This window comes from Monodelphis domestica, chromosome 2, assembly GCF_027887165.1.
Source record: "Monodelphis domestica isolate mMonDom1 chromosome 2, mMonDom1.pri, whole genome shotgun sequence".
Lineage (NCBI taxonomy): Eukaryota > Metazoa > Chordata > Mammalia > Didelphimorphia > Didelphidae > Monodelphis > Monodelphis domestica.
In genome coordinates, this window is record NC_077228.1 from 441,347,960 (window position 1) to 441,370,662 (window position 22,703).

General features: G+C 39.0%; 1 protein-coding gene across 6 annotated transcripts in view; it reads left to right on the plus strand.

The window, feature by feature from the left end:
* The first annotated feature begins 7,598 nt into the window (after positions 1-7,598).
* The window catches only part of FNDC1 (fibronectin type III domain containing 1), a 115,192-nt gene continuing 100,087 nt past the window's right edge, over positions 7,599-22,703 (plus strand). For 3 of the 6 annotated variants that reach the window (XM_056819006.1, XM_007484844.2, XM_007484846.2), the window contains exon 1: positions 7,645-8,007. In XM_056819006.1, coding sequence (XP_056674984.1) covers positions 7,917-8,007 — 91 coding nt within the window. In that variant the 5' untranslated portion in view covers positions 7,645-7,916. Of the gene's footprint in view, positions 8,008-22,703 lie in introns of all 6 variants that reach the window. The other 3 variants (XM_056819007.1, XM_007484847.3, XM_056819008.1) reach the window with 3 other exon arrangements.

The following is a 22,703-nucleotide window of genomic DNA, read 5'->3' on the forward strand; positions in this document are numbered from 1 at the left end:
GTTTAATTTTGTAAGTGGGATCTCCTGATAATATCCTGGGGGGACAGAGTGGGATATCTGTTTTAACCCTGCAAACATGTTGCTCTCATCTATTTTTCCTGGGGCTAAGTAAGAATAATAATCATAGCAATTCCAATAATAAGGGGATGTTAATAAGGAAAGTTACTTAGGGGGGTTTCAGTGGGTATTTCCATCCTTCTTGGTGTGAACTTTAAATTACTCCACCCTGCTTATATCTTACTTTATGGTGAAGATAAAATTATAATCTCCTGACTGAACAATGAAGATACTTAGCTCTTACTTTATAGTGAAGCTAGAACTTTAAGCTACAATCTATTTTTAGATCTTACTACAAAAAGGTGTTAAGTACCTAAAAAAGATAAATTAATCACAAAAAGGTTAAGTAATTAACAAAAGGTGAACTTAACAAAGAAGTGTTAAGTAACTCAAAAAAAGATATAATCTAACCAAAGAAGATGAGAACTGAAGAATGGGCAGTCTAGGAGAAAAGTGACTGATGTGATTGGTAGATGTGAAAATTTAGAGGAGGGGATACAAGAATAAAAGGCCTATATATTTTGCCTCACTTCCTCTCTCCAGTACCTTTGGCGGCCAAGAGGTGGCTGGTGGCAGCGTGCTGGGCATTTTGGCACTTTGGCATGGCTACAGCTATTGTCCATTTTGGGATGAGTTTTCTGGCTGAGTTTTCCTCCTTTACTTTCCAACTTTATCCTCTTAGAAGCCTCTAATCTTCTTCAGAGACTTAGTGGCATAGATCTTGAACTCCACCTGGCACAGGCCAGGCGGGAGAAATCCTATACCCTCTTCCCTCTTTCTCCTTAAAATCCTTCCCTCTATATTAATTAAAATTACCATAAATTTCCAGACTGACTTGGGTATTTTATTGGGATTTTCCCCTGGTGACCAATTAATTTAGATTTTAAGTCACAACCCTAAAATTATCTTTATATTGGGGGCTGCTTTGCAGTCTCTGGTTTCCATGAGTGATCATGTCAAACAGCGTGGTCTTTGATGGCTCCTGGCAACTTCCTGGCATTTCCCCACTTTACAGGAACTAATCACAGTCTTTCAATTTGCCTAGTCCTGTGCAAGGGAGGCAGTGACCTTTGGAGGTATAAGCTTACTCTAGTAAGTGACTTTCGACTTCTCTTACTTAGTGTCAAGTAGGGGAACTTTAGTTTTTGATTGTTTAACATCAAAGTTGCTGATTGATAGGCAAAGAGAGTTTGATTCACTCTTCATGGACATGTGGGCGACCCTCAGACTTGTTTAGCCTGCCTGCCAGATGGTTTTATTGCTGGTTTGGTTCCTGTGAATGTTACAGCTTCTTGGAGCCACATGTGAGAGTTGGGTGGAAGGTAGCAGTCAAAGGTGGATGAGCAACTCTGAAAAGGGCCTGGCAAGTCTTCACACTGGAGGTGCTAGTCCTCCCCCAAAACTCCATATACACCCTTAGACTCAGAGCTCTCTTGGGGAAGTCCATTTGTAGCATCTGAAAATGTGAATAGAATTCAGTTAGAGTGAGGGAAACTGAGGACTAGATTATGACTTCTTTACATTTACATGGCTGGGGTAAATGGGAAAAGGAATACAGCAAGGAGAGGATACAGGAAGATGAGACTAGGAAAGGCAAAATAATAATAAGAGTCCAAGGGTAGAGAAAATGAGTAAGAAAATGATGATATGAAGGTATTAGGAATAATTCTCTTCATTCACATGGATACCATCCTGGTTGAAGACCTTATTACCTCTCGCCTGGACTATTGCAATGACCTCCTAATTGTCCTCTCTGATTGCAGACTCATCTTCTCCACTTAATTGCCAAAATAATTTTTCTAAGTTTTTAACCATATCACTTCCCTTCTCAAGAATTTTCAATGGTTCCCTAATGCCATTGGGATAAAAAACAAACTCCTTAGCATGCCATTTAAAACCCTACACAATTTATCCTCAGTCCATCTTTCCAGTCTTATTTCATATAATTTTCCTTGAGAGAGAATAGGGCTTTTAGGCAAAACAGCATTTTCATTTACTAACATCTCTCCTTTCTCCTCTTTCTCTGTCTCTGTGTCTCTCTCCTTATCTCCCCTCACCGCCCATAGTTACAGAGTTCTGATTATGTCAGATTATGTCATCATCAGAAATTGTCATCAGAAAAAAAATCTTTTATCCTGGATGAAAACTTTGAAATATGTTTGCCTAGCTAGTAGCCCAAGTTCTAAAAAAAAATTGTTCTATATCTTTGGAAATTAAGCACTCAATGTCAAAAAGATATCATCATCTTCTACCAAGCTAATTTTATTCAAAAAAGGGTTCAATATTCAAATATTCAAAATAGCCTATTTTCAAGGGTCTTACCCTTACTGACTCTTAAATAATAAATCACAGAGATTTATTAATGAGAGGGTCTTTAGAAATAATTTAATCCATTTTAGAATTTTTCTAATCTCTCTGTCTCTGTCTCTGTCTCTCTCTGTCTCTCTGTCTCTCTGTCTCTCGCTGTCTCTCTGTCTCTCGCTGTCTCTCTGTCTCTCTCTGTCTCTCTCTCTGTCTCTCTCTCTCTCCCTCCCTCCTTTTTAACAGATAAAGAAGTGGGGGAATTGACTTTTCCAGAGGTCATATTGGTAATAAGTAGCAAAAGCAGATCCTTTGACTACAAATCCACTCTGCCACTGACTTTCACAAATATTCATTTCTTTGGCTTAAGGTTTCCTTCCTTAAAATGTAATTTTTCCTTTGGAATGATTAATTATTCATGACAGTGTACTTTAGATTTTGATAAGAGGTAGAATGGGAGAAAATGAGGACAAAAGAGACCCAGTAGAGATGGGAGATGGGTGGCTTTGGATTGGGATAAAGCAACATAGAGAAGGGACCCTTTGGACCATCTGAATATTTCTACTCTCCAATTTTCTCTAGAGTTGGTATGACTGGAAAGCACATTGTCACCCACCAGCATTCGGTGATATTAGGCAGGACAAGATCCCACCTTCTGGGTCCTCAGGATTTAGATAGCTTTTTGATGAATTAGTGTGCTACTAAGAATAAAGTTTCATGCCAACATACAGAGATGATCCAGATGCTATTTTTCAGACAAATGACAGGAAGGGATACAGCCAGACTTTTCCATTTCTGAAAGTTTTATCGCTTGATGAAGTCTGAGGCTTGTGTGCCTCCCATTATATGCTCTGTACACCCATTGGTTTATGAACTAGCAGAGTTCTCAGTGCTCAACTATTATTGATTAATTGGCTGATGTCCATTTCCACTGGTGGAGCTAAGGAAAGCACATACTGGGAAGGCAGCCCACATCGGTTTTCTTAAGTTTAATGAGTGCTTGGGACAAATTTTATAATTGCCAACTATGATTTGGACACTCTTCCTAGATTTTGAACTCTAGTCTCACCCACATTCACCATTACTACCTCTCTTAACCAAGCTCACTTTTACCCTCTGATTTTCATGCTGTGAGGTTTAAGAGTATCCAAGTGTCTGTCTAAAAGAAAATACACAAGATCCTATTAAAAAGCAAATTTAAAAGAAAAAAGACAGGCAAAGTTTATTAGGACTTTTCTAAGTTTTATAGTCTGATTTAGGTTAGCCTTACCCTGGATTATTTTAGCTCACAAGTTCTTAGGTGAGTGTTAATAAGTGGTTTGTCTCATTGTCTATGTTTTCATTTGACCTCAAACTGCAAAATGTTTGGAAAATAAACTAAAAATTAATATCATTTTTCTTTAGGCCAATATGAAGAGATTTATTTGGAATCTCCTAAAACTCAACATTGCAATGACATCTGGGGCAGAGGTAACTTGGATGAAGATTGGAAGATGAGTTCTTCCAATATGCCTCCCCGTCCATTATAAGAATGGCTCCGGGATGCCACAGATCCCCACTGGGGATCTATAGTTTGATATTTGTCCTGCTACTAAGTGTCACACCCTTTATAGCCCCACAAACTCCCACTGTTTTCCATCTTTTGCTCAGGGATTGGAATCAAATCACCATAAGCATTGCTACTATAAAGGGAATGAGAATCTCTCTTGGCTTTACTAAGAATCCTCGTGATTCTGAGTCCAGGTTGAAAGCTCTCATCCCTGGATACCACTCCTTGTTCCCTGATACTCATCAGTGTCAGTCCTAACCCCCTCCTACCCCTATTCCAACCCATGCTAAGCCTTAATTGTGCCCTCTGAACTCCAAATCTGTTCTTTCTTTGAATTTTTTAAATTACTCCAGTGATTTCATCTGGACAGGGAGCTTTTACTGAGATACTTTTTTTTTTTTTGCCAAGGTAGATATACACCCTTTCTGCAAACTGGGAGCTCAAAAGTTGTCCAGAACTACAAAGAAATTAAATTATTAATCCCTCGTTGGTACAGTGTTTTTCAGAGGTGGGATCTGAATTCAGTTCTTTTTGAATTGGAGATGAATTCTCTACCTATTGTACTATTTCCCCCTCTACCACACCATATTCTACTGTTAAAAAACTGACTGCCCTGTCCTGGCCATTACTTTGTATGCATTTTATATGTGTAGGTGTCATAGAGTAGTGATCAGAGATCAGGGAGACTTGAGTGCAAATCATGCCTTTGACATATATTGCTGGCGTGGTGTTGGGCAACTCACTTGGGCAGCCAGGTGGGTATAGTGGATAGAGTACTACTTTAAAAATCCTCTATTCATTTTATTGTTGAGAAACTGTTTTCTGTCTATACAATTCACTTGGTGATCTTATTTTCCATTGGATTCAATCATCATTTCTATGCTGATCATTTTTAGATCAATTTATCCAACCTTAACCTCTCTCCTAACCTCCATGTATTTATATGCCTTCCTACAGTGAGATGTGTGTATTTCTATAGTGGTACATATGTGTTTTATGTCAGTGTCATATAGTAAAAATGTGAGATTTTTGCATTACTAGTTCAGAATAATCTTCCCTGAATTCTTTGAAGATTGTCCTTGATTTTATTAGAAGATCAAAGAATGCTCTTACAGTGTTCTGATTCTGATTCTGTTCCAACTTTTAGCATGCTTGTATCTGGGGAAGATTGCCTAAAAAGATGCTTCCAAGTCATTGCTATCTTTAGTTTTCAAAAAGAAAAAAGAAACCACATTATGTTCATTTCTTACTGTGGCTTCTAACTCCTTCTAGGAATTTACAAGCACACAGAAAGGTTTCTTTGTTCTAGTCCATTTGGCACCCATACTCTCTTCATTACTGCTCTGATGCAGTGTACCTTTTGATCACATCATCTCCTCATAAACTTCTGGCCTTCATTACTGGTCTATTGAATGAATCCAAGTGTTCAATTCATATTCTAGGACAATATAAGTCATCAGTCCCTCTAATATTTTGAAATGTTTCTAATTGCAGAGGATATGGGTGGTATATGATGTGAGATAACTGAAAAAAAAAAGAGGGGAAACAGGTTAGGAAGGGCTTTGAACACCAAATAGAATTTTACATTTGATCCTGGAGGTGGTAGGGGCGTTTATGGAGAATAGGGTGGCACAGTGAGATGTGTGCTTCCAAAAAGATCACTTTGGACAGCATAGTAGAGGATTGACTGAAGTGGGGAAGAGAGTTGTGGCTGACTGGCAGGCAGAACAACCAGTTGGCTATTATAATTGTCCAGGCATGAAGTCACAAGGGCCTCTACCAATATGGTGACAGTTTCAGAGAAAATAAGGTGATGTATAAAAGAGATACAGCCCATTACAAAAATAAGTCAATAGGACTTGGCAACAAATTGGATGGTGGAGGAGTAGTGTGAGAGAGAGTGAGGTATCAAGAATGACTTCTAAGGTACAAGTCTGCAACTCAGAGAATAGTGGTACCCTCAAAAGTAATAGGGAAATTAAGAAGAAGGGGAGGTTTGGGAGGAAAAATGAGTTGTTTTAGAAATGTTGAGTTTAATATTCCTATGGAATGTCTAGTCCTAAATGTCCAACTGATTCAGAACTGGTAGAGATCTCAAAGGTCAGCTGGTTCAATCTTCTCACTTAACAGATGAAGACACTGAGAGGCTGAATGACTTTTCCAAGGTCACCAGGGAAGGATTCCTAAAAGGAGTATGTGAGCTGTATTCAAATCTGGTCATATTTCAAAACTATTTCAGTGGAAGTTGTATGGTTAATTTATCTTTTTGTGACACTTTCTAGATTTTTAGATTCAATGAGACACCTCCAAGAAGTCTAATTGGATATTTGATAACAGAAGAAATATATATAGACCATATACTGTTTAATAATGTCATATACCCATTATTTTAACTTGTTCCTAACCACAACCCTAAGAAAGGTGGTATATTGTTATCCCCATTTATATAGGTGAAGAAACTGAGGCTTAGAAGTAGCTAGATGGCACAGTGGATAGAACATTAAAACCCAAACTTAGCTACAACTATTGCATAACTCTGGAGGCAAATCACTTGACCTCTGCTTGCCTCAGTTACCTCAACTGTAAAATGGGGATAACAATAATATCTACCTCCTAGAGTTGTTGTAGGGATTAAATGAGTTAACATGTGTAAAGTCCTTTGCACCTTTTAGTGCTATATAAATGCAGAGAAGTCAAGGGGCTTTCCTAAGGTCATATAAATACTCTAAACAAACTTTTGGAAGAGAGACTTATACTTGTATTTCAGCTGCTTTTTTTTTTTTTCTGGGTAGTTTATACAGGGTTTTTGAGGATATATCTGGAATGCACTTCCTCTTCCTCTTCATATCTGCCCCTTCCAATCCTCTTACTTCAAAGTTCAGCTCAGAAGTCAACTTCCCTATCAATATCTCCTCCGCATCAGAGAGTAATTGCTCTCCCTCCTCAAAGTTCTGAATGTCCTTTGTCAGGATCAATCTTTTACCTATGTTTCATTCTACCTCACATCATTCTTATTTGTGTTTCTACTGTATTCCCCCTTTTAGATTCTAAATTCCTTGAGGGCAGGGATTCTTGTCACTTTTTATTCTTGTATCCCCAGCAGCTGACACAGTGCTTTCTATTAATAGGTTGTCGAATTGGCACTAGTGATATTATCAGAGTACCTGTAAGAGATATTCCATTAAAAAAAATGATAGCAGTTAGAAGAATCAAGGACGAGTAAGTCTATTCCTCAGGCAGATCATGAATTTAGGACCATTTAAAAATAAGCATGTAATGCCCTGAAAAGATGGTCAGGAATAATAAAACAAATAAAGAAAAACAATTGGTTGACTTAGTTATGAGTAGGATGGATGGGGCAAGCCACGAAAAGGACAGCAATCTGGAAATGGATGTCGAGCATCTTGGATAAAGTTCCTTTCTGTATTATCCGGAGGTATTTATTTAAGAGGACAGAGTGCATTCCTTGGTTTGGAAGTAAAGGGCGTTTTTAGAGCCAAAGAACAAGGGAAGTTAGAGTAGGGAAGGAATTTCCTTGGCTTGCTCCCTTTACACATAAATCATTACCTCTCCAGAAACACCAACCAGGTTTCAAATCGCACCGCTCAGTCACCCTCCACCCTCTTGGTCTTTCCCTTGCCCCGCCTTTTTGGGCACCTTATTCCTCAGTGCCCCCTGCGCTGTCCGCACGACCCGGCAGGGGGAGGCAGAGGGACACATAGAAAGAGCATCAACCCGGGCAAAAGCCCCCTCAGTGATGAAGCGCGGTGCTGGGGTGTGAAGGACCGACGGACAGACTGCACAGGCGGGCGCTGGTCACTGCTCCTGAGGTGGTGCAGCGGGTAGGACCTGGGAGCTGGGTTGCATCGCAGCCAGCACTCGTTGGGACGTCCCGGGACCTGTAATTCTCTTACCCTCGCAGAGTCCTCCTCCTGTCTTCCCGTCCGGGGTCCCGAAGAAGCAGCGAGCTACCCAGCAAGGGCTGGTAATAAGGCACACCCCGGGCTCCATGGCTCTAGTGGGGCGCGCATCCCGGCTCCCGGGGCTCCCACTGCTCCTCCTGGCCGCTCTTGTCTACTTCGCCTCCTCGGAGGCACCAGGTACCATCCCCATTCCCAGGGGAGCAGGTTCTCCTCTCCTCACTCTTCTTCCCTGATTCGTCTTTCCTTCCCTTTCACTCCTCCGTTCCATCTCTCCTCCCTCCACCACTCCATGCCACCGTCCTGTCGCTTCATGGGGGGCCAGTTCCAGCCCCATTGTGCTTTGCAGCGTGTCACTAACCTATTCATGCTCATTCACTCCAGCCAGGAAAGGGGGTGGCAGATGGAGAGGGTGACTGGTCGGTGCATCCTCTGGGGACAGGCACCGGGCATGGGAAGGTGGCGACCGAAAACTTGGCCGCCACCCCTGATTCGGTCTTGGCTTTGCAGGGGAATCTTCGGGTATCTAGCTCCTCAGGGACTGTGAGATGGGAAAGCACACTTTACTTGCAGAATTCTCACCATTGCGCGCAGGATTCTCCACTTTGAGCTCAGGGCTCCAGGCGGACTGAGTGACTTTTCCTATTCCTCTCCTCTGGCTCATCTGTTAGCAGAGGTGGAGGTAATTGAAGAAAGATATGGGACAGGATCGATCTGGCAGGCAAAATTTTCTTAGAGGAACTTCGACGGGGAAACTGGTGGCTCCTGTGGGACCCTCCAGTCAGTTTTGAGTAGGAGCAAAGCCCAAGCAGGCTCCAGGCGATCTTGTATTGAGCAGCCAGCCACTGTGCCCCTGAGTGGGAAGCTTTAATCTGGGTAAAAGGTTGTTGTGGTGTCCCTTGGTCCCCTACCTTCCCTCCTCCTGCCCTCCCCCCACTTTTTTGTGGGGAATGTGGTGGGAATAAGGAAGGGAAAGGGAGCTGATTGGGGGCGGTGGGGTGGGGAGGTGGGGGGGGGGATTGGGACATGGAGGACATTTCACCTTTCCTGAGGGCTTTTCTGAAAGCAGAGGCTGGAAACAGAGGGATGCTGTGGGTGCTGAAATGTTAGAAATGCACTTAAAAAATGTGAATGCTTCTGTAAGCTTCTGGAAAAAAAGAAAAATGTTTCAGAGGCTAGAAGTCATGCCTGTCGGGGTTTGTTTCCTTCATCCTAAAGCATTTGGTGGTTTCTGTCCCCACCTCCTCTCTTGTAGGCCTTTTCACTTTTTAAAAATGTGTGGGCTTTATTTATGTCATCAGTTAGTAGGAGTCCAAAAAGCTGAAATATTTGTTGATAGGAGTCACTCCCAGTCTGGAAAAGAAAGTCCATTTTGATTTGGAGTTGTTACTTGATGATATGTATGAATCCTTTGCTTTTTGATTCTAATTAAAATGCCAAAGAGTTAGAATAAAAGGGAAAACCCTTCCAGGGAATGGGAATAGGGTGGGGTTCTTTGCCTTGTGGACTTTTTTCTTGGTGGCATAGTCATAAGGATCTTAAGAGTTGAAAGGGAACTTAGAGTTCATCTCATACAAGTTTTGCTAAACAAATCTCAAAGTAGAGAATTTAAATAGCATCTCTCACAGATTTTATGAAACATTTTTTTAAAAAAGGAAATCATGTACTGAATTAAAAAAAATTTAAGTCCCTTCCAACCCTCCCACTCCTTATATTACTTATATATGGGTATATATGTATATACACATGTATGCATATATTCATATATTTAACCAAAGTAACTTTCAATTAATGAAAGTGTTTTGTTCCAGAAAGTTGACTATAATTGGAATCTTTGCTAAAATAGCCTTCATGACTGTTAAAGTTTCAAACACCTGAGTCAGGCAACAGTATTGGAATTTGGAAGCCATAATGTCAATTTCTGAGCCAGGGTTTGTTCCTAGTAGTCCTGACTCCCTGTCATATTTACCCCCTCCTTTTTCTATTGCCTGATTTTCCATAAATCATAGCAAAGCTGTGGAATGCAAGAGCTGGAATATTTTCTGGCATTCCTCTTCACTCTGTTGACATGGGGTTTATAGTTAGATGATCTCTAGTTCCAAAGTGGATCGAGTAGGACAAATACCCTTTGGAGTGACTGACAATTGAGCTTAAGTAGTGCCACAAAACAAAAAAGTCCACAGAAACCTATAGAGTGTGCCACATAACTAATGGAAGAAATGACAGGATATATAATTTATTTCATCTGCTATTGTAGAAGAGTTTCCTTTCTGTACTTCAATGTTAAAAAAGTTAAAGTATTCCCTTCAGAGGACTTAGATGCTTTATTTATATATCATAAAGTGAAGTGAGGACTTGGCAAATGGTTGGTAGACTTGATTAGTGTATATAGCCAAGTTGTATAAACCAAGCCAAAAAAAGAACTATTTCCCTCTCTCTTCTCATTCCCACTCCCATATCAGGTCTGAATCACTTTGTATCTATATTCCATTTGAATCTCTAATGATATAACTAGAGCTCTACTTTGATAGGTAATCACAGTTCTAAAAATGATTTTCAGAGTAAACTGAAGGCATAAATTACTAAAGCAAAGATGACTTTAGCACCTTTATCTTTTTGTTATAGAAATCATTTAAAAATTTGTACTAAGCCAAGAGCAAACTTTTTGAAGATGAGTAGTGTTAGATTTAGAGCTGAAAAGGCAATGAATCATCCAGTCCAAAGTCATCACTTTACAGATAAGGAAACTGAGACCCCTAAAAACGTGGTTTGCCCAGAGCCACATAAAGAATAGTAAAACTGGACTCAAACCCTAGTGCTTTTGACTAACTAAATCCATTACAGTTTTTATCATCTTGCAGTAGAAGATGGATTAGGCGCTTGGAAATTCAGTCAATTAGATTCTTTTTCTCTTTGTCTGTGGTCATTATAAACAGAATATCTGATCATTTCTTCTCAAGTGCAGAGGGTGAGTGGTACCATTCCAGAGCAGGAGAGAAAGGGGTAGTGTTCTGTTGTTTATCTTTCTGGATCCTGGTCTTTTCAGACTTATCCTGTCCTAGAAAGGCAGGCCTTGTACATCAATGTAACAGATGGGGTGCCTCTTGGATAGGATTTGAAGTGTACAAGGAAGACACTTTTTGTCTCCAAACATATTGCTTACTATAGAGCTGGCCATATGTTTTCTAGAGTTCCACCAAAAGATTAATTTCTTTGTATTTTCTTTGAATTTGACCAACCACTAGGGCATTTTGCACTTTACAAATGCAGATAAAATTGACCTCTAATATACCTGAGATACTTAGCTTACTCTTCAGCCCATCACTTTACCTAGGTTTAAAAAAAAAATTAAAAATACATAGCCTTGAAATCAGGAAGACTTGGCTTCAAGTCTGCCTCAAGTTTATCTCTGCAAGACACTTAACCTCTCATTGCCCCATGGCAACTGTCTTATACATTGAAGAATAGTTGCTAAGCCATATTGATGGAGATTCCTCACCTGAGGCTCCCTATGGGGATAAGATTATATCCTCAAAGAAGAAACAAAAAAATGTAGATACTGCTTGGAGGGTGGAACACTTAAAGATGTAATCAGTCATTAACATCTTACTGTAATTTGTCTGTCTAATTACTTTTTGTCTCTACATGCTATCTGGGATTGGGGCCCTGGGGAAATGGAAGTCTTGAAGTGGAGAATGGAGAAATAATTAAGGAGCATGAGGCACTTGAGGACTGACTCTGACAGAACTTAAGATAGATAGCATAAAGCAACAAGGTCCCTGTTATAAAGTTGACTGGGATCCTGGCACTCGGAGGAAGCAGAAGAACCAGCTAGGAGGGGATCCAGGACAAATTTTGTCTGATTTGGTTCTCTGGTTGATTTTACCTTCAGCTCTGAAGGAGCAGTGGTGGAGAGCAGAAAGGGTTATTAAGATATTGATTCACTTGGAGAGGTTCCATGAGCTTCCCTTCTTACCATAGAACTTGTAAGAGGTTCCTTATGAAGGGAATTAGAAGAGAGACAAATCTAAAAGGTGGAGAATTTCATGGAATCATGGGGTCTAAAGCTGAAATGGACTTAAGTGATCATTTAGTCCAACTCTCATTGTACAGATGAGAAAACTGAGGCCAAGGAGAAATGATTCATTCAAGATTATACAAGTTATAAGAAGCAAGAGGCAACAATCCAATTCAGATCTTCTGACTCAAAACCAGTGCTCTTTCCACTACACTATGCTCTTATCTACTTTATTTACTATCTGATGATATCAAAAGTTTATTGTTAATATGATTTTTCATGGTTATGTTTTTCATATGATTAAATGGGAGACTGTTCTCTTTATTTGTGATCTTAAACACTGTTTTTCGAATAGTTGTACCCTTGAAAATTCTCTTCTTTAGAAGCTGTCATTGAGTAACGTCACCACAGTTGAGTCACTGACTCAACAAGCAGTAAGTTACTAAGTGATTCCTTTTTATCAAATGGTCATTATTTGATGTTTGATTGGTTCCGATCTCTATCTCAATGATATCTTTATGTCTGTTTTTATACCTATAGTCATATTATATATGCATGTATGTATGTAATCTACAAGGGGGAAGTCTACATGAACAAACATTTAAGTATTAATACCTAGTATTAAGTGATAAAGAAGGGCAACTAGGTGGCTCAGTGGATTGAAAGCCAGTCTTAGAGACAGGAGGTCATGGGTTCAAATGTAGCCTCAGATACTTCCTAGCTGTGTGACCAATTCTTAGTATTGATTCTAAGACAGAAAGTAAGAGTTTTAATTAAAAAATAAAGAAAAAAAGTGATAAAGACATAGGAAAGATCAATAACAAAAGTTCAAAGAAAATTAGAATATTTTCAGGAAATTCCCTCTCTCTTCACACACACACACACACATAAGTATGTGCATGTATATGTGTCTATATGTATGAATATATATAAATACATGAAGTACCTATTATGTACCACAAACTGAGGTAGTATTGATGATACAGAAAAAACCATGAAATATTTATTATTCTCAAGAGGCTTACATTTTATTTGGAGTGACAACATGTATGTATTTATATATAAATATTATATATAAGTATATTCTAAATGAGGGTTCAAATATCATTACCATTATCTCCTTCCATATGGATAAAGTTTTATACAAAGGTACCTTACACCACTTGCATGGATGACTTGCCCTTGATAACCTTTATGTGACCTGAGATCCTCTTGTCTTTCTACTTTGCAGAGGTGGTTATTCCCCTTATTATCATGATATGATGATAACTACTGTTGCATTTTCCCCTATCCCTTATTCCTTATCCTTACAGTACCTAATGATGTTTTTTTACTACTACTACTACAGTACCTAATGATGTTTTTAAAGGTTTATTGTCTGATTGATAAAAAGTGGAAAAAATCTAGAGACCTCAGACAAGTTTCAAAAAATCTCTCAACATTTGTTGATAGGGAAGGCAGGACTGATTGTCTCTTCATAGATAGGTTCAGTTCAGTATTTCTCTGGTGGCAATTCTTGGGGGCTTCACTTCAAAGCAGACATCTCTGGAAAAGATGCAAGTGGCCATCTAAAGGTAAACATGGATAGGGATAGGAACTAGCCCTCTGATTTCCTTGGTAGAAGGAATTCTTGGTGAGGATATTCCTTTATTAATTGATTCTTGCTTTGCAATTTTTTGTCTTAGAGAATGCCTAGAGCACTGAGGTAAAGTCCAAGGTCTTAGAACCAATATGAGCCAGAGGTGGGACTTAAATTCAAGTTTTCTTGGCACTAAGGTCAGCCTTCCATCCATTATGCCACATTACCTCTCTAAAAGTATATATGCATAAATTGTTGGTTTTTTTTTACTTTTTTTAATGGTCATTTGATCTCTTTAGAAGACATCCTATATGTGATGAGTGTGGGGCATGATATGTAATATTTATATATAAATACGTACATGTTGTCACTCCAAATAAAATGTAAGCCTCTTGAGAGTAAGAAATATTTGCCTTTTTTTCATGACCAAATTCAACTTTATCTTATGATCTATTCATTGACTAGAGATTTTTTTCTTCTAGTGTTACTAGCCATGTGAATTGTAGGATTAAAATGATAGTTTGATGGATCTCATTTCCTTTACATTTATTACTGTCACTATTAGTGTGGTATCAGAGATAAAGTGCTGGTTCTGCAGTCAGAAGATCTGAGTTTAAATTCTGTCTCTGCTACTTACTATCTGTCATCTTAGACAGATCAACAAGTCTCTGAGACTCAGTTTCCACAAATGTAAGATGATTGGAAGCTATAAAAAATAGCCTGGGAGATAGATCCTTTTTAGTTCTGAATCCATGATCCTATGACCATAATTCATTGGCCAAACTGCTACTGTCTCTACCTCAAACATTTCTGGAATACTTGCTTTACAATAAGATGTCATTGCCCTTTAAGGACTTCTGAACAAGGTACAGAGATAGCCATAATACCTATTTCACAGAGTTGTTGTGAGTATTAAATGACAGCACATAAGTACAGCCCTTTGTAAACCTTAAGCCCTATATAAATTTTAGTCATCACTGGCATTATCATCATTGCTATGGTCATCATTGACATTATCATCATCATTTTCTTCATTGTCATTATGATTATTATCTAACACAGAAGCCCATGATGGCCAATCAGACCTTTTATTTTTTAGCACTTTACCCTCTTCCTCCTGGAAGTTTTATTCCAGTGGTGATTATCATGAAACTGAATTAATTTATGTTGTACCCCATGACAAATGGGACCTCAGGAAGGAGACCTGCCAAATAACAAACAAAACAAAACAAACAACTTCACACAGTTAAGAGTATTCAAGAATTGTTCTTAGAATTTCCCTTTTCTCAGGAAATACTTCTCTTTCTGTGAGAGATGGGAGGCTCCCCCTTTTCCCTCCTCCTGTCCAAGAAGCTCAAGTAAATTGCTGTTCCTAATTCCTTTAGTCGTCAGAGGGCGCTCATGGCATTCTAGTGGCCAAGCAATTCTTTGTACATATTCCTTTCCATTGTGTGAAGGAATCCATACATCAGCCCAAAAACAAGAACCAGAAGCAGTAGTTGTGGTTTGCTGCTGGGGTATGGGCAGGTTATTATACATTTCTGCCCAATTCCTGTTGAGTCTTTAATTTGTTTTTGGGTAAAGAATTGTTTTCTATGACTTCTTGTAGAATGGAGGATTCTAGAGGTCTAGGTGGATTTAATAGCAAAGAAAAACAAAATTAAGATCTACTTTCATTTAGCTAGAAGAAAACTCTCTGCTGTGCTTCTTCTTCTACTGTCCTCCTTTCCCCTCTTTCATTAGTTGCAGGAAATTTCATCATAGGACAACTCAAGAAGGAAAAATCCTCTTAATCCGCCAACTTGGCTACTCATTAGTAGGTGACAAAATAATTTGAAGCCTTCTACCCCATCTCTGCTCCCACTTTATCTAGAAAAGATATGTAGTCTCTTCAGTCCTATGTGTAGACAGTGAGACTAAGCAGTGAGTATTAAGCAGAAGAGGATAGGAAAGAGAAGAAAAAGGAAGAGGAAAACTAAAGAGAGCTTGAGGAGAGAAGAAGAGAAGGAAGAGTTCTGATTTCTTGCCAATGGATCTAGTTTCTGAGTCTTAGTTCAAAATTACAATTCTTGTAGTAACACTAGAAGTAGTAACACTAGAAGACTATATAACCTTTGCTTAATAAATAGATCAAAAGATAAATTCTTTCCCAGCATAGAAAGGTAGGTAAATGATTTTTCACAGGCCAAATGCATCCAACATAGGATGTCTTCCAAAACAGATCCAGTTGTTAGTCAATAAGCATTTATTATGCTCATTGTATGCTAGGCAGTGTGCTAAGTACCAGGGGATACAATGAGAGAGGTCCTTCAAGGAGTTAAAGGTATAATAGAGGAGACAACATGTAGATAAGTTACACACACCATACACAGAATAAATGGGAGATAATTGAGAGAAGGAAAACTCTAGATTTAAGAGAATTAAGAAAGACTTCCTACAGAAAGTGAGATTTTTAATTAGAACTTGAAAGAAGCTGGGGAAGTCAGAAGGTGATGATAAAGGAGTGGGGGACAGTATTTCAGGCATGAGGGATAATTCATGAAAATGCCAGGAACTGATTGATCAGTGTTTTGTTTGAAAAAACATCAAGGAGGAAAGCAGTAGACTCTATATTTGCATTCAGTTCTTCAGATTCCAGACCAAAGCTCTTCCCACTATATCATGTTGAGCCTCAGTTCATTATTTTGCTTTTTGGGTCATGTAATAATTATGATAATATACTTCAAATTTTATAATAATTTAATATTGTATCCCATTCTCTACTTTCCAGCCAAATAAGCCTATTAAATGTTCCCCAGATGCTTCATTCCATCTTCTATCTCTGAACCTGTGCCCAGTATCTCCCCTTGCCTGGAATGAATTCTTTTCTTTGCTGCTTAAAATACCTAGCTTCATACTAAGGCTTAGCCTATACACTACTTCCTGCTGTGGGGGTACTTAACCTGTGGTCCATGAATTTGCTTTAAAAGATATTTCAGTAACTTTATTTCAATGTAATTTGTTTCCTTTGTAATTCTATATACTTTTATTCTTGCTCATTTAAAAGTATTTTTCTCTGAAGGGGGTCCATAGGCTTCCCCAAACTCAAAAAGGTTAAGAAAGCCCTGCTTTAAGGTGGGATACCTTTATGTTAGTTTCATGTCCATGACTAGACAGTTCTCTTCCTTACCCTCTAGTTACATAGGCTTCTTTCAGAGGAGTGTTGATTACTTTGCCTCCTCTTCCTCCCTCCCTCCCTTCCTTCCTCCCTCCCTCCCTGTCTTTCCCTCCCTTCTCCCCTCTCTCTTTCTTTCCTTCCTTCCTTCCTTCCTTCCTTCCTTCCTTCCTTCCTTCCTTCCTTCCTTCCTTCCTTCCTTCCTTCCTTCCTTCCTTCCTTCCTTCCTTCCTTCCTTCCTTCCTTCCTTCCTTCCTTCCTTCCTTCCTCCCTCCCTTCCTCCTTCCCTCCCTCCCTCCCTCCTATCTTTCTCTTTCTTTCTTTCTTTCTTTCTTTCTTTCTTTCTTTCTTTCTTTCTTTCTTTCTTTCTTTCTTTCTTTCTTTCTTTCTTTCTTTCTTTCTTTCTTTCTTTCTTTCTTTCTTTCTTTCTTTCTTTCTTTCTTTCTTTCTTTCTTTCTTTCTTTCTTTCTTTCTTTCTTTCTTTCTTTCTTTCTTTCTTTCTTTCTTTCTTTCTTTCTTTCTTTCTTTCTTTCCCTTCTGTCTTGGAATCAATACTGTGTATTGGTTTCAAGGCAGAAGAGTGGTAAGGACTACACAATAGGGGTTAAGTGACTTAGCCAGGGTCACATAGTTAGGAAGTGCCTGAGGTCACTTGAATCAAAGACCTCCAAGTCTCTAGACCTGGTTCTCAATCCACTGAGCCACCTAGCTGCCTCTGCCTCTACTTTCTTTAAGTTAGTCACCCATTCAGGATAAACCATAGTTCATTGGCTATCATTATTAGTACCATGTTCAGTGATTACGTCTTTTACTACACATTCCTTTGGATCACCCACTGCAATTGCAAGATTCCCTAGCCTGTTGGTCCTAGGGATCTGTGCTGGCATCAGTATGATAAAGTTAATGAATGAACTGTAAGCAGGAATATGCAGTTCCCCTCCCAGATTTGCAGAGGTCATTAAACCCTTTATACACAGGGAAAACTAGCAGAGTTAAGTGGCAGAAAGATCTCACAAGGTGGTGTTAGTGGCCGAAAAGTAGTAGTTATGCTTCATTGTGGACAAGTGAAGTTGAAGCATGAGAAGAAGCTTTTACTGAGAACTCAGGTGAGGGGTCTTTGTGTCATTGTGGGCTGCTCTCTGAAGAGACTGTCCCCAAAGGCCAACAAAATGCATTATCAGGAAGAGAATTGACAACAAAAATAAACCTTTTATTCAAAATCTTGATATGTCTGTTGGCCTCTGAGCTATTTTTTGCAGTTCTAGTTGTCTTCTTTTATTGGTGAAGAGATGGTATATTTGAAGATTTCTTTTTTTTTTATTTTTATTCGGTCATTTCCAAACATTATTCATTGGAAACAAAGATAATTTTCTTTTCTTCCCTCCCCACCCTCTCACCACCTCTCCCATAGCCCACGCGCGATTCCACTGGGTATCACATGTATTCTTGATTCGAACCCATTTCCATGTTGTTGGTATTTGCACTAGAGTGTTCATTCAGAGTCTCTTCTCAGTCATATCCCCTCCACCCCTGTAGTCAAGCAGTTGCTTTTCATCGGTGTTTTTACTCCCACAGTTTATTTGAAGATTTCTAAAATAGTGGCAGCATATAAGCAGGCAGGAAGGAAGGGAATGAAGGAAGAAAAGGAGGAAAAGAATGATGGGCAGGAAAGAGGGAAGAAAGGGAAAGGAAGGAAAGAAGAGGAGGAAGGAAGGAAGGAAAGAAGAGAGGAAGGAAATAAGTACTTATTAGGTACTCACAGTTCCATTTACTATTTTAAGCACTGGAGATATAAATGAAAGCAAAAAGTAAGCCAACCTCTGCCTTCAAGATGCTTAACTTTTTAATGGGGGAAGTTAGAACACAAAAGGGAGCTTAAAAAGAGTGTGTTGGGGGGGAGGAGGGGATATATGTGAATGTATCTGACACAGAGCATGGTTTTGAAGTCCAAAAGCCAGGAACACAGGAGAAGAATGATAACTTGGTTCCTTTCCTTGAGGAACCTTTGATTTAGTTGAGAAGCTGGGACATATGCCTTTAAAACAACCTGGATTAGGTCACTGGGGACACTGAGACCTCATATGGAAGATATTCTAGAGGCTGTCTCATCTCAGCTAACACAGAAGTGTTTTCTAAACTTATTTGAACATAGAACACACTGGGGCTTGAGATACGTTGGCAGAACCCATTGAGGCCAGATTAAGTACTTGGACAGAAAATGATTGCCTTTAAAGCAAACCTCATAGCAAGAGTCAGTCTTTTTAGCTTTTCTCTCTCTTTTTTTTTTCTTTATGGAATGGGAATGGAGCAGGAAAGATCCTTTGTTGAGAAGAAAGGACAGGAGAAGATTGTTAGGAGTTTTAGGACCTTGGTTGGGGTAGATAACAGGAATAGGTGGTTCTATGACAACATTAGATATGTAATTCAACTTCTGAGAGCCTCAGTTTTCATATCAGTAAAAAGAAAGGGTTGGAAGAGAATGATCTTTACAATCCCTTTCCACTGTAAATTTTGTGAAACAGATTTCTTTTTCTACACTAGATTTTTAGATATTGACTCCTGTGAACCTGGATATGCAACTAAATACAATTTTGGGGTGAGGAAAGAAAAAGGATGCTAGCAGGTATAGCTAGGGACTACGAAATAAATTATATATCTATTGGTTTCCTTCTTACTGAAGAGGGACTCTAAACTCATTTATGAGGATAGATGTTCCCTTGTTAAGATGGCTCCCTGATTCTGAAATTTTCTGTGGGAACTCCTATTCACATGCTATAAAATGCTGGGGCTCCAGGCTTCCATGTAGAATGGCCGGGCTATAGTAACAAAAATATTTCCTTATTCGCCCAAGTTTGAAAGCAACTTTCATTTCATCTAAAAACCTGTGGCCTTGTTAAAAATGCTTTTCCTGAAGATTGCACACCTCCCTTTCCACACAGGAAATGGAAAGCTTTAGCTCTTCCTTCACATGGAAGTAGTTTGTTAATGTAATTATGGATCAGTTTAGCTTCAAAGAATGCTTTGAAGAGTAGTTTTATTTCAGTAGTTTGTGAAGAGACCTGTGGATCAGATGTGTTAGGGGTGAGAGAGAAAGGAACTTTTTTTTTCTCCTTTGCCTAGTATGACTTATTCTTTTGCAAAATTCCATGCAGAGGCTGCTTTTAGCATTTTGCTGAAGGATCTTGTTATATGATGCTACTTAACAGGGAATAGCTTCAAATCCATGTGAGATGGCAAATGGGGATAGAGAAAAGGCTTCAGACAGGCTCAAGTTGGCAGGGCTCATTGGCAAAGAACACTAAGGTATTCCATCAATGTTTTTGTCTTTATTAGAAAGAGGAGTGCCAGAAGGAATTTGTTAAAATTTTTTTAAAGGTGCACACAATGACACAATAATCATCCATTTCAATAGAGTAATCTTTTAAAAAGTCATAATAAAGATTTACCCTTATATGTCAGCATAAGTAGCCAACTTGCTGAGTAATGACATACATTAGGATTAATTTTAGTGTATAAAATAGCATAACAATCCATCAGCTCTTTCCTCTAAGTTCCTTTCAGGATGCTTTGTCAATAAGCAGTTATTAAGCACCTACTAGATACTAGGCATCGTACTAACCAGTGGAGATATAAAGAAAGGTAGTCCTTGCTCTCAAGGAGCTCACAGTCTAATTGCCCATTTAATCTCATTTACTTGTTCTTTAGTATGGTTATAATTAGTAGCATTTTTATATGTTGAGTCTGATTTCTTGCTTTAAATTGTTCATAAAAGCACTTTGAGATTCCTCTGCATTCCGTATACTTGTCCATCTTAATGACTTTATTGTGTTCTACTTCATTAATATTGCATAATTTGGAGCAAACAAGATAATGTACGCAAAAGCTTTATTTTTTACTGCCTTCCACATGCTGTATAAAAATGTGAGCTGTCATTCTTATTAATTAACTATTCCTTGTAGGCTGTTTAAGTAACAGTTTAACCTTTAGGAGCCAAAAGGTCAATAATGTGCATTTGGTGGCAAGTTAACAGGTATGAGAGACTTTAAAAAACATTTGAGACTTGTAAATCACAAGCTGAAATAGGAGTCTTTCTGTGCCAATGTTAGTCCTAATTATTAATACAGCAGGTTAGACATTGTCTTAATTTTTTTTATCATTTACTTCATTATTCTTGTCATTTCAGAAGAAATGCTTTGAAGAATTATTCATATTATGGTAATTTGCCTCACTTATCCCCAAATCATCATAGAATTTGGTAGTGGATTGTAAGCTTAGTAGGAATCATCCTTGGCACTGCACTCCCTCCCTCTTCCCCAAATCTAACATAATCTTTAGTTCCATGGAAAAGCAAAGTTTGCATGCATAGAGGAAGGTGATGGACTGGCCTAACTGTCTTCTGCCATAGTCATTCTATATGTTCAGTTTGAGGTAGTACATTTTAGGAAAGTTGTTGATCAGGTGAAGATTATTCAGATTTTTCACAGGAAGACAAGTAGGATAGTGAAGGGTCTTGAGCCCATGTAATATAAGGATTGGTTGGAGGAATTAGAGATGTTTAGCCCAGAGACAAGTGGATTTGGGGTACACAACAGTTGTCATCAAAGATTTGAAGATAAATTCAATTCTTCTGCTTGACCCTAGAGAGCAGAAATGGGAGCAATGGCTGTTGTATCGAGGAAAGTGAAATGAACTACCTCAAGAGGTCTTGGGTTGCTCCTTATTGGAAATTTTCATTCAAAAACCAGATAGGTACTTGATGGGTGTTTGGTAGAGAGGCTTCATTTTTAGATATAGGTTGGATTATATGGCCGCCAAGCCCTCTTCCAACCCTGAAGTTCTGTGGTTCCTAACACTGAAGTATAGACATTGAATGTGGCTTTATTTTTTTTTTAAACTAAACCCTTATTTTAGAATTGGTACGATACTGATTCTAAGGCAGAAGAGCAGTAAGGGCTAGGCAATTGTGGTTAAATGACATAGTCAGGGTCACACAGGTAGGATGTGCTGAATTAGTTTTTTCTCGTGATTAGTATGCCAGTGAATATACTACAGAAACCCAGGTATTCAACATGTGAATGACCCATAGTTTGACCTGCCAGAGATTTTTGTCAATATATCAATATAAAATCTATATACGGAAAGGCAGCATGATGTAGTAGATACAAGGTTGTCCTTAATACCTATGTAAGGGTTAAAATTAATGGTTTGACTAAAATATGAGAGTGTGGTCACCGAAATTATAACTCAAGTCAAAAATAGCTTTTCAGCAGTTTTATTTACAAAATAGAGGGGAAAAGTAAGTTAGAAAAAATGTGAAAGAGGACAGAGTAAGTAGTTTAGCTAATCACCCTAGATATTTCTCTGGTGCCTGGCTCCACTCAAACTGGGCTAATTAGCTTTCCACAGGAGGACCCTAGGCTGGAGGATTGTTTATTTGGAGGACCTGATGGCTAATAACCACAAGGCCTCCTCTAGCAACTAATCTCTCCAGAAGCCAGTAAAGGAGTCAGATTTTTATTCACTCAAGCAGTGGCTCCAAAAGGAGAAGATCCAAGAACAGTTTACCAAATGCTATAGTCCCAGGTCCATGCTGAAGAAGATGATCCTCCACCAGCCTCCATAGTCTTGAAAGAGCTCGAAGACTGCCCTCACAGGAAGTAGCGGCCACTTTTAAAGACCCTTCTTTTCATCACTTCCTGTGCTTTCTTCCACTTTATGGGGAGTAATTGCAGTTTATAACTTTGCTTAGGACTACCCAGGGGGCAGTCAGTCATTTCTGAGTTATTATTACCCACTTTAGCATGTGAGTTGTAGACCTCCCCCACTTCTTTTTTTTTTTTTAACCCTTACCTTCTGTCTTGGAGCCAATAATGTGTATTGGCTCCAAGGCAGAAGAGTGGTAAGGACTAGGCAATGGGGGTCAAGTGACTTGCCCAGGGTCACACAGCTAGGAAGTGGCTGAGGCCAGATTTTAATCTAGGACCTCCCATCTCTAGGCCTGGCTCTCAATCCACTGAGCTACCCAGATGCCCTCCACCTCCCCCACTTCTGCATTAAGTAGGGGGCATATGCTTCTGATGATTAAATTTAAAAGTAGGCAAGGGGAGAGTTAATCTCATCTTCAG